The sequence below is a fragment of the Silurus aristotelis genome, assembly GCF_946808225.1.
Source record: "Silurus aristotelis genome assembly, chromosome: 7".
Classification (NCBI taxonomy): Eukaryota; Metazoa; Chordata; class Actinopteri; order Siluriformes; family Siluridae; genus Silurus; species Silurus aristotelis.
This window is the reverse complement of record NC_139580.1, coordinates 27,520,397-27,532,715: the sequence shown is the minus strand read 5'-3', so window position 1 is coordinate 27,532,715 and position 12,319 is coordinate 27,520,397. Positions and strand designations below refer to the sequence as shown.

The 12,319-nt window shown below is 38.1% G+C and overlaps 1 protein-coding gene across 1 annotated transcript in view; it reads left to right on the top strand.

Moving 5' to 3' along the window:
* The first annotated feature begins 10,400 nt into the window (after positions 1-10,400).
* ptdss2 (phosphatidylserine synthase 2) overlaps positions 10,401-12,319 on the top strand; it is a 22,950-nt gene continuing 21,031 nt past the window's right edge. The window contains exon 1 of the mRNA XM_083546406.1: positions 10,401-11,125. Within this exon, the coding sequence (XP_083402532.1) occupies positions 10,899-11,125 (227 nt within the window). The 5' untranslated portion in view covers positions 10,401-10,898. The remainder of the gene's footprint in view (positions 11,126-12,319) is intronic.

The window sequence follows — 12,319 nt, the reverse complement described above, 5'->3', positions numbered from 1 at the left end:
AAAACAGCACTTGTGACGCGTGATTTGTTATTTGTGTGTACGTGTGTGAGTGCGCGCGCGTGCATGTGTGCGCGTGTGTGTAAAGGGTGGTCCGTTTGAGACTGTTGAATTGTTTGGGTGTTGTTTTTCACTTACCAACACAGTCAAGACAAAACAAATCATCGGCAAGTGGAAAAAAAAATCTTATAACAAAGACTTTAAACCTCATTTTCCCTCAAGTTTGTAATAAATGTATTTGTACTGTCTAAGTTAAATTTTTTTTATCAAAAATAAAAAATAAAGATCACTTCAAAACAGTTGAGCTTTATACGTTTTGCATTTCCTTTCCTGTAGAATTTGCTAAAAAAAAAAAAAAAAACCTTTTATTTTAAATTCCTAGGAAAACCGTAACAGGGGTTATTTTTCTGAGGTTAATATTGTAGCTTCTGCTAGAGATGATGTATGTGGGTGGTGAAGCTGTGGCTACAGTGAAAGAAGACTTGTGAAATTGGGTCTATTGGGTTTCTTGCTTTAGTAATAGCATTTATTCTCAAAACTCCTCGTTCAACCTCCACCTCATTTATTTACTTGTGCACGTCATAAAAACAATTTCTCGTTTCTTTGTTCAAATCACGAATGCTTTAGTACATTAATCGATTGTGTACGAGTGTCTGCTGTTTCATACATTATCAGTTGTTTATGGCATGTTGATCAAAATATATTATACTGGTTTCACCTGAATAGTTTTAACCCAGGCTTGGAGAAGCTGGTGTTCGATCTGTGATGATCACAAATGTTGCTCAGTAGCTCCTAGTTTTATAACCATAAAGAACATTATCTATTATCACACACTCCAGTGCTCATATTAGTTCTCACTCTCCAGTGTTCTGTATTGTTGAAAGATTTATGATCACACTCTTGATGTCACCCAAATGAGGATGGGTTCCCCTTTTGAGTCTGGTTCCTCTCAAGGTTTCTTCCTTACAACATCTAAGGGAGTTTTTCCTTGCCACAGTCGCCATGGCTGCTCATCAGGGATAAATGCACATAATAAACTTGATTTGACTTAAAATTCAGAGGCCAAACAGAAGAAATTAATCTTTGTGCATTTCCAATCATCGTAATCCAAACAGTAGTTTATATCAAGAAATACTAAAATTGTGCACCATAATGACAACACGACTAAACATTTTGATGATATTGTTAGTTCAATTCAATTCATTTTTATTTTTATAGCGCTTTTAACAATGAACATTTACACTTTACTTACTTTACACAGATAATGTGATTAAAAATAAATGTGTTCTTTAGAAGTGTAAGTTTGTCCCTGATGAGTGAGCCGGTGGCGACTGTGGTTAAGGAAAAACTCCCCGAAATGTCATAAGGAGAAACCCTGAAAGGAACCAGACTCAAGAGGGGAAACCCATCCTCATCTGGGTTGCATCGATTGTCCATTTATAGCAGATATACGATGTTGCGGTGTGCAGGGATGGTGATCAGAAGCGAACCGTGGTCCTGAGTCATTGTAGCTGAACAATAACTGTGGCCATGTTAATTTAACACCAGTTGCTGAGAATCGAGGTGAGAAAACTGTCCCAAGTTCTCAGCTTTGTGTAGTTTTATGATTACACAAATGTAAAATCCACTATGAAGACCAGATAGATAGATAGATAGATAGATAGATAGATAGATAGATAGATAGATAGATAGATAGATAGATAGATAGATAGATAGATAGATAGATAGAGGAAAATAAGTATTTGAACACCCTGCTATTTTGCAAGTTCTCCCACTTAGAAATCATGGAGGGGTCTGAAATTGTCATCGTAGGTGCATGTCCACTGTGAGAGACATAATCTAAAAGAAAAAATCCAGAAATCACAATATATAATTTTTTTTACTATTTATTTGTATGATACAGCTGCAAATAAGTATTTGAACACCTGTCTATCAGCTAGAATTCTGACCCTCAAAGACCTGTTAGTCTGCCTTTAATGTCCACCTCCACTACATTTATTATCCTAAATTAGATGCACCTGCTTGAGGTCGTTAGGTGCATAAAGACACCTGTCCACCCTGTACAATCAGTAAGAATCCAACTACTAACATGGCCAAGACCAAAGAGCTGTCCAAAGACACTAGAGACAAAATTGTACACCTCCACAAGGCTGGAAAGGGCTACAGGGAAATTGCCAAGCAGCTTGGTGAAAAAAGGTCCACTGTTGGAGCAATCATTAGAAAATGGAAGAAGCTAAACATGCCTGTCAATCTCCCTCGGACTAGGGCTCCATGCAAGATCTCACCTCGTAGGGTCTCAATGATCCTAAGGAAGGTGAGAAATCAGCCCAGAACTACTCGGGAGGAGCTGGTCAATGACCTGAAAAGAGCTGGGACCACCGTTTCCAAGGTTACTGTTGGTAATATACTAAGACGTCATGGTTTGAAATCATGCATGGCACGGAAGGTTCCTCTGCTTAAACCAGCACATGTCCAGGCACGTCTTAAGTTTGTAAATGACCATTTGGATGATCCAGAGGAGTCATGGGAGAAAGTGATGTGGTCAGATGAGACCAAAAATAGAACTTTTGGGTCATAATTCCACTAAACGTGTTTGGAGGAAGAAGAATGATGAGTACCATCCCAAGAACACCATCCCTACTGTGAAGCATGGGGGTGGTAGCATCATGCTTTGGGGGTGTTTTTCTGCACATGGGACAGGGCGACTGCACTGTATTAAGGAGAGGATGACCAGGGCCATGTATTGCGAGATTTTGGCGAACAACCTCCTTCCCTCAGTTAGAGCATTGAAGATGGGTCGAGGCTGGGTCTTCCAACATGACAATGACCCAAAGCACACAGCCAGGATAACCAAGGAGTGGCTCTGTAAGAAGCATATCAAGGTTCTGGCGTGGCCTAGCCAGTCTCCAGACCTAAACCCAATACAGAATCTTTGGAGGGAGCTCAAACTCCGTGTTTCTCAGCGACAGGCCAGAAACCTGACTGATCTAGAGAAGATCTGTGTGGAGGAGTGGGCCAAAATCCCTCCTGCAGTGTGTGCAAACCTGGTGAAAAACTACAGGAAACGTTTGACCTCTGTAATTGCCAACAAAGGCTACTGTACCAAATATTAACATTGTCTTTCTCAGGTGTTCAAATACTTATTTGCAGCTGTATCATACAAATAAATAGTTAGAAAATCATACATTGTGATTTCTGGATTTTTTTTTATTTTAGATTATGTCTCTCACAGTGGACATGCACCTACGGTGGCAATTTAAGACCCCTCCATGATTTCTAAGTGGGAGAACTTGCAAAATAGCAGGGTGTTCAAATACTTATTTTCCTCACTGTATATGGATGGCTGTTGGATGGATGGATGGATGGATGGATGGATGGATGGATGGATGGATGGATGGATGGATGGATAGATAGATAGATAGATAGATAGATAGATAGATAGATAGATAGATAGATAGATAGATAGATAGATAGATAGATAGATAGATAGATAGATAGATAGATAGATGGATGGATGGATGGATGGATGGATGAGATGGTGGGGGGTTGGGTGGGTGGTTGTTGGATAGATAGATAGATAGATAGATAGATAGATAGATAGATAGATAGATAGATAGATAGATAGATAGATAGATAGATAGATACATACATACATACATACATACATACATACATACATACATACATACATACATACATACATACATACATACATACATACATACATACATACATACATACATACATACATACATACATACATACATACATACATACATACATACATACATACATACATACATACATACATACATACATACATACATACATACATACATACATACATACATACATACATACATACATACATACTCCAATATATTGAACAGTTCTCACTCCAAACATGTGAGGGTTTCCTTGTACCTCTCTAAAACAGCATGAAAAAGCATGTCGAGGGCCCGGGCCACATGTCCTCCAGTTGTACACAGAAGTCCCAGGAACCATCTTCAAACACACACACAGCTAACTAACAACATTGGGTTTAAGGTATACAAAGAGCACGTATTCAATAATAGTTTAGTAAAGGGGAGATTCACGTTTTCTTTTATAAGTGTGGTGTGCTTGTTTGACTAAAATGTATTGTTAGGGGTCAACAATTTCATGCTTTTACACTTTTCAATCATGCTGAATGTGAAAACTCTGCCTATATATTGCACCAATTCGGGTGTCGGTCATTTTGTAGTTGTGTAATTTAGAGTGAAAACCTCATTCCCTATATTTGTTCATTCATTTGTAACTACTCTGCATCAAGGTACACTCACAAAAGGACTATTTCCCATATTGCAACTCGACACAGCGTCAAATTTTTCTCTCGGTAAATGAAGTTTTGCCAAAACCAAAATTAGCAAATTAAAAACACTAAATAGATTTGATTCCATTTAGCTTCATCGGCTCGAGGATTCTGACAGGAAACTGCCACATAATGATTCAGCTTCGCTGTCACAAGAAACGGTTCAGGAAATCATTCCTACTGTATGCCATCGCACTGTACAATGACTCACGTAACAGATGGTAATAGAAACATATGCATATTTCATTAAGTCACTTTACATACACATACATACACTGACAATTTGTACATTTCATTTCTTGTTCTTTTTCTTTCTTTTTGAATTGCCAGTTTGCACTGTTTTTATGTAGCATCATCTGCAATATTGGGTTAATTTATATAAGTTACAATTATTTAATAACATTTTGCTTTTTTCCCCCCCAGGAGTAGCTGTTGCCAAACACATTGGCGCGTTGGAAACTGGATTAAACTATGAATCATTAAGCTTTACAGAATAACTACAAAAATAACTTAAAAGGTAATTTTGTGCAAAATACAAAATGTTCACAGTAGCTGTGGGATTTTTTTAAGTTTAAAAATCAAGGGGTCCTTATTTGTTATTATTCCAAACTTCTGAGGGAGTAATATCGCCGCCTACTGGATTGTTAGGGTATGTAATTATTTCTATTAATGCTATGCCAGATTGGCAGTAGGATTCAGAAATATGTAATAAGAGCGCCCCCTAGTGGCCATGGAGCACCATGCATTTGCATAATAAAAATTTATTCAAATAATAAAAAATATATATTAAAAAGTAAACTTTTTTTTTTTTTTAAATAGTACAATATACATACGATTTGCCACGAATGAACATATATGTAAATATACATACACAATATTTCATTCCCCAGGCAATCTACCTCATGAAAATGTAAATGTTCTTGTGCAATAAAAATATATGCTATATCAATTTTTTTATTTTTGTCTTTGGATGAAATTTCCCTTCAGTTGGTCTAGGAGACCCGAACCTGTTCCAGCATGTCAACGCTCATGCACAAAGCTAGCTCCATGAAGAGTGGAAAATCGCCTGCTATAGAGCTCTGACCTTAACCTTTATTGAGATGAACTGGAATGGTGTCTGCAGCCCAGGCCTGCTCACCTCACCTACATCAGTACATGACTTTACTAAGCCCTTGTGGCTGAATGAACACAAATCTGCACAAGAACACTACAAATTCTGATTGAACATCTTCCTGGAAGAGTGGAGGCTATTATACCAGATAATGGGGACGAAACGTGAAGTCTTACACTTAAAAAGCACATACCAATTTGATAGTCATGTGTCCACAAACCTTTGTCCATATAGTGTATATTATGTATATTTAAATGCAAATATATGACTACATTAAAAAAATTCTAAACATTTTCTAAGTAAAAAAGTTGAAAAGAAAAATGTATGAAAATCTGGCCATGAAACCACTCAAGGCAACGTTGTGGGGATTCATATAACAACTTAATCATGTTGATATAAATAAAAAAAAATGAGCCTGATAAGTATGGAAATAGACTTTCAGAAATGCTGGTAAACATCATCTCTGCTTTTAATTACAGATACCCTTTCAGACATTTGTGAATGAGGTTTTCAGTGTGTGTGCAGTTGGTATTTGGTCCTTTTTAACTCATGGGAAGTTGCAAAATGATGTATGTCTCTCACAACATCCAATAGTAAACTAACTGATTATCAATATTTACCCACTGGAAGGTGTAATTATGGCTTTTGGGGCAGTTTACATTTCATTTATGCAGTTATTATATTCAGAATTCACTCATTCACTTTAACCATGGACACCATTTTGTCTTTCAAACCCACAGTATCTTCACACGACTACTAAATAATTGACTACTGAATACAACTAAACAATGAGGACAGACTGAGCAAATAAAAAACGGTTGTAAAAATGAAGCTCCTGTTGAAACAATAAGTATGTGCAATACCCATTCAAGTCCAAAATGCATTTAGCCTGGTGTTTAGCGAAGTATTTGGGTATTTATACAGCTTAAGGATGGTAAGAGTCACCGATTCGCATCGGTGCATCTGCAAAAACAGTTAACGATGTGATTAATCGATTTAATAAAAGTGTGCATAGGATACAAGTTGATCATTTTTTAACATATTTGATTTAAAAAATCATTTATTTATATATATATATATATATATATATATATATATATATATATATATATATATATATATTAGTAGATGCGCTATAATTTTATTATCTATAAGGTGAGCAATAATTGGTGAATAATATTTGATATGTAGATTGATTTCTAGTCGCTTAACTATTTCTCGAGCGCGTTCTCTCAGCAACACTGAAGCTACTTGAATATGATGCATCACAACTGTATAACTGTATAACTGTACAACTGAGACCGAGGCGTGTCCTGAGAGTCACATAGAATACAGATTAGAGGTTGAGCTCCATCTTCCTCAAGACAGAAAGATGAAGAAGAAGAAGAAGACAGACTTTTTTTTTGCACTCTAAAGGCATGTTTGTGAAAGGGCCATGCTTTTGAAGTCAGAAGGCACTTAAGTAAATTGATGATTTGCTGTCTGTCTGAATTGAAGAAATTAAATCGGACTATCTGAACCTTATTGAACTGCATCGCATCATATTTTTTCCATCGCATCGTATTAGATTGCATTGCATTGTGTTGAATCAAATTTAAATTGAATCTCACTGCAAATCTATTATAAGTATGAGTAGAAGTATCGTGTCTTTGGCTATGCATCAAGATACGAATCACATTGGCCTCTGTTATGGAGATGCACATCCCTAATAAATCTAGATTTCATATTTGGTCAGTTGTTGGTGTTTTGTATTCAAACGAACATTAGCCTTTGTACACAAATATGACTTTGAGCAACCGGGAGTTCTCCAAGCAGACGTGTCCCCACTGCAGAACTAAAAGTTCATGGTAGGACTACATCTGATCTACCTATAGGAATAACTTTAACCCTAACCATTAACAACACATTTATTCAGCCTGGATCATTCACCAGCTCCTGGATGTTTGGTTCAACTTTGTCCAGCTTCATCCAGGTTGGAAGGACTGGATCAGGACTAAATCCACCCAGTGTGAATCCACCACAGGTCTTTGGGTGAATTGCTGTAGGACACACTGAAATGTTAATGTACCCAATGAGAGCATTGGGTTCCCAAAGTGCGTACACACCAAGAGCCTTCCAGCTGGCTGAAATCTCAGTACACTCTGAACATCCAAGCACAGGCTGAACTTTGTATAATAACTGGATCACACTATTTTAAGAATAGCCTACATTTTCCTGATATAATGCATAGTTATGTGTGAGCTCTTACACCCGGACACACAATGGGTTGAGATTAATGAAGTATAGCTTTGAGACTTATTAAGCTGAATCTTCTGAACTTCTTACACTCCAGGAGCAAAACCTTGGCCCAGATATGCACAACAATAAGCACATTTTCAGCCTCACACTTTTTGCAGAACATTACTCACATTGTTTATTACACACATCTAAAACTAAATGATCAAGCTATAAAAAAGCAACAGGTGAGGGGGTGAGAGGAAGAGGTAGACCTGGAGCAGGATGTGGACAAAGAAGATGGGGAACAAATTTATTAGATGCATCATGTCCACATCATCAGAAACACCATTGACCTTCTCACATTGTTAGACAGATTACACAATATTGTAACTGCAGAAGAACAAATGCAGAGCAAATGAGATACATTGTCATCTGGGATCGATCTGCTCTGGTCCAAAACTGCTTTTATGATCATCCACAATTTTCACTCCAATACCTCCCACCATACTCTCACTTCCTTAACCCCATTGAAGAGTTTGGGGGGGGGGGGGTTTCGGCATGGTGGTGGAAGGTTTAAGATCTCTAGCCCAATGTCACGATACCCCTCATTCCAGCCGTGGAGGAGGCCTGTGACCTAATTTATGCAGGGTCTGTGCAAAGATGGATTCACCTTTAAGAAGGTGAGGACATCGTCTGTGATGTGGATGAAGTGCTATGGCCAGATTCAACTAGGTGAAGAGAATGGGCTTAGGTTTTTCCTTTTCCTTTTCCTTTTCCTTTTTTTTATTTTTTATTTTTTTAAATCAGGCTTTTGTTTTGTCTCCACAAATGTTTTTGTTCTTGAACTATAATGTATTTAGAATGTTCTGATTTTCAGTGCAAAATTTGACCTTTGAAAATGAATGAACTGCACGTTTCGTCAGTATAACAATATCTCCAAAGAAATAAAACCCAAACTATATCTGTAGAAATTTTTTTTTTTACAAGTGTTTAAGAATGGGAACATCAGTGTGTAAATGAATCAAACAGAATCCTATTCTATGAACCCTGTGTGCTTCATTCTGTGTAAAAATTGGGTGCAATAAAACATTTTGTAAAGTTTTGAATGGGGTTTCATTTTGCAAAAGAACTGAGGTGTTTGGCTATTTGTAAGTATGGATGTGTGTGTAGTGTTTTGAAAAAATGAGCCTTTTTAAAATTGTGCTTAAGCTATCGTAGAAAAACTGTAATAGCACAGGATCAAAAGCTGATGGACAGTTGGATGAAACCTTTGTATACATTATATGGCCAAATGTATGTAGTCACATGTATCACCCATGTGCGTACTGAATGTCTCGTTGTCATCAAAATAACCTTGACTCCTCTTTAAAGGCTTTCCAAATTTCCCACAATTTTGAAGTGTAACTTTAGGAATTTGTGAGCATTCGGCTGCAAGCATTAGTGAAATCAGGCACTGATGTCCGAGAAAGAGGAGGAGGAAGATGTCTGGTATGTAGTGTGTGATCCAGTTCAACACAAAAGTGTTCAGTGGGGTTGAGGGCAAGGCTTTTGTGCAGGAAACTCGAGTTCTTCCAGTCCAATCTTGTCAAAGGTTGACAATCCTTGTCTGTATGACCTTTGCATTGTGTCAGGATATTGTCACTCTGGAACAGGTTTGGGTGTTTTAGTTTCGGCAAAAGGAAATTTGTAAAGCTACAGCATACATTGGTTATATATTGTATATACACTGAACAGGCACAACATTATGACCACCTGCCTAATATTATGTTGGTCCCCCTTTTGCTGCCAAAACAGTCAACAAATTTGAGCTACAGGAGCTCGACTGTTGCTGACCCTGTCGCCGGTTCACCATTCCTCCTTCCTTGGACCACCTTTGATAGATACTGACCACTGCAGACTGGGAACAACCTACAAGAGCTGCAGTGTTGGAGATGCTCTGACCCAGTCATCTTTTCATCACAATTTGGCCCTTGTCAAACTTTTTGGAATCCTTCTGCTTGCTCTTTTTTCCTGCTTTTAACACATCAACTTTGAACACAAAATGTTCACATGCTGGCTAATATATCCCACCCACTAACAGGTGCCATGATGAAGAGATAATCAGTGTTATTCACTTTAACGCTCATAATGCTATAATGTTAATGTTATGCCCGATTGGTGTAATTGTACGCTTCAAATTTTGTCATTATGGATGTAATTGTCAAACTTTTGGCTGAAAAATAACTTTTGGTATTTTTGTAACAAATTGTCTTATCAAAATGTCCTGCAAGGGGTCATAGCTATACATTATTACATTTTTTATTTTAATCTGATTTATTATTATCAAATAAATAAATAATAATAAGGATTATTATTGTTCATGTCACCAAATAGATTAAAACCGAAGTAACTGTTTGAAAAATATAAGAAGTAAAAAAAAAAATTTAATGAGTGAAAGTAAAAAGTAAAAAGAAAAAAAAAAAGCAAGTACTGATACAGTATAGTGTATCTCTGTCAATATTATAAAATATGTCAATCGATGTGTGTTATAATTATATATAAAATTTTTTAATGCTGACTAAAGTTCATTAAAGGACAGCTCAAAGAGGTAGGATAAATCATGTCAAATCAAGGTCAGCGGTATTGCATGGCCAGGCACGTATGCGCAGATTCTGCGCAATCCGAACACCCTCGAGTGCTCCCTAATGTTTTCGCCCGAACAGGAAGTGACGCCAGAACGTGCGATATAGTTCGCTGTATGTAGACTTTCCCCGTCCAGGCAAGCAGGCAGCGGGCGGTGGGGGGGGGGGAGTTATAGGAGAGGATCCATGCGGGGTTATTGACAAGCCGGTCGTGAGTCAGTACAAAGGCTCCGTGTAGAGGCGCTTGTAGTAACTTTGACGTAGAAACGTCAGGAAGGTGTTCGTATACTTCGTTAGCCTGAGAGTTTAATAAACGGCAGCAGCGCGTGCTTGAAATGTTTCTTTATTTGAACCGAGGGTCGTTAAGCCCGTTTTTGCCCTAGCTCTGTGACTCGTGCACGCGTGTATATCGATAGATAGATAGATATATTATATTATAATATATTATATTATATTATATTATATTATATTATATTATATGTGCACGTGCCTCGGTAGTCTGACCGTAGCCTGATTAGGAGGACATCGAGAACATAATCCAGAAGGAGATCGAGAACGTAATCAGGAAGGGGTTGAGAACGTACCCCATTTACACCTAAACATGGCCAAACTGGAGCAGAAGAAGAACATCAGCACTTTGGCCTTTGGTGGCAAAACTGCGGAGGAGAAAGAGGAGGAGGAGGAGGAGGAGGAGGAGGTGGACGTGAGTAACGGTCTGACTGAGCCGCCGGTAACTGGAGCTGTTCACGAGCCTGGGGTCAGAACCAAACCTGGCAAACGGAGCACCGAGAGCGAGGTGTATGACGATGGAACCAACACTTTCTTCTGGTAAGCAAACTGACAAAATGTGTGTGTGTGTGTTTGTGTGCGCTTATTTTAGATTCCAGCGTATACACAGCTACACTATAACTACACACACATCTATCCTGAGCTGACCTTTAACACCCATACAGCACGTGTTTTCCTTCTCCTCCCTGATTTTCCACAACTCTCTTAAATGTCCTTCTACATGCACCTGCACTCCCAATTTCCATTGCACGGGCAATGCTCCAAACCTGTTCTACCACGGCACTGCCTCTGTTCACAGAGCATTCTTCGTGATTTTGTATACAACAAAAGTTGAAAAACTTGAGTGTCCTTGAGAGACCTTTGACCTTAACCTCTCTGGGATGAACACCAACGAAATCCAGCAGCTGCGCCTCAAAATCTGCAGCAAAATACACGACGGATGAAGGAGTCGGTCAGGTTCGGGGGTGCATATACTTTTGGACGTGTTTGTATAGGGAAACATGTAATGTGGACTTGGATATGGAGCTGGTTTGATTGCCTCTATTTATTATAATAATAATTTCAGGAAACGGGAAACTTTCCATCGGAATGAACAGAAACATATGGGAATTAATGGGAATAAACCGGGAATTTACTAACTAGCCTTTAACATCATTTTGGTTAAAACAACCAGATTTAATGCAATTTCAGTTGAATTTCTACCTGCACATTAATATGTGCACAGTACACTGCATTCATCCATATCATAACACGGATCATTTCTTAAATCCTGCACATAAAATAATGTAAAAATAAATGTCTATCTTGGTGAGTATTCATGTAAATGACATAAATATCACATACATTATATTTACATTTGTTTCTATATGATAGTTTATCTCCCAGTTCCCCAAATTTCCAATTAATTCCCATAAATTCCTGGTAAGTTTCCAACTTGGAATATTTCCTAAACTCCCCAGATGAAATTTCCATGGAAAGATATTGGAAATTTCCCATGAGATTTAAACTAAAAACTAGGTGGGCCCCCAAGCAAGGCCCTGTCCTGTTTTTCTTTTCGGATCTGCCCAAATCATCCCAACGCCCTACGTCTGTATGGAGATCTCTTCAATTGGAGATCACTATGTGCAGCTGAGGAGCCCAGACACACCAAGCTGCCACTCTTGTGCCCCATGTAAGGCCCTTAACCCCATAGCTGCTCAGGTGAATGAATGAGATAAATGCAAGTCGCTCTGG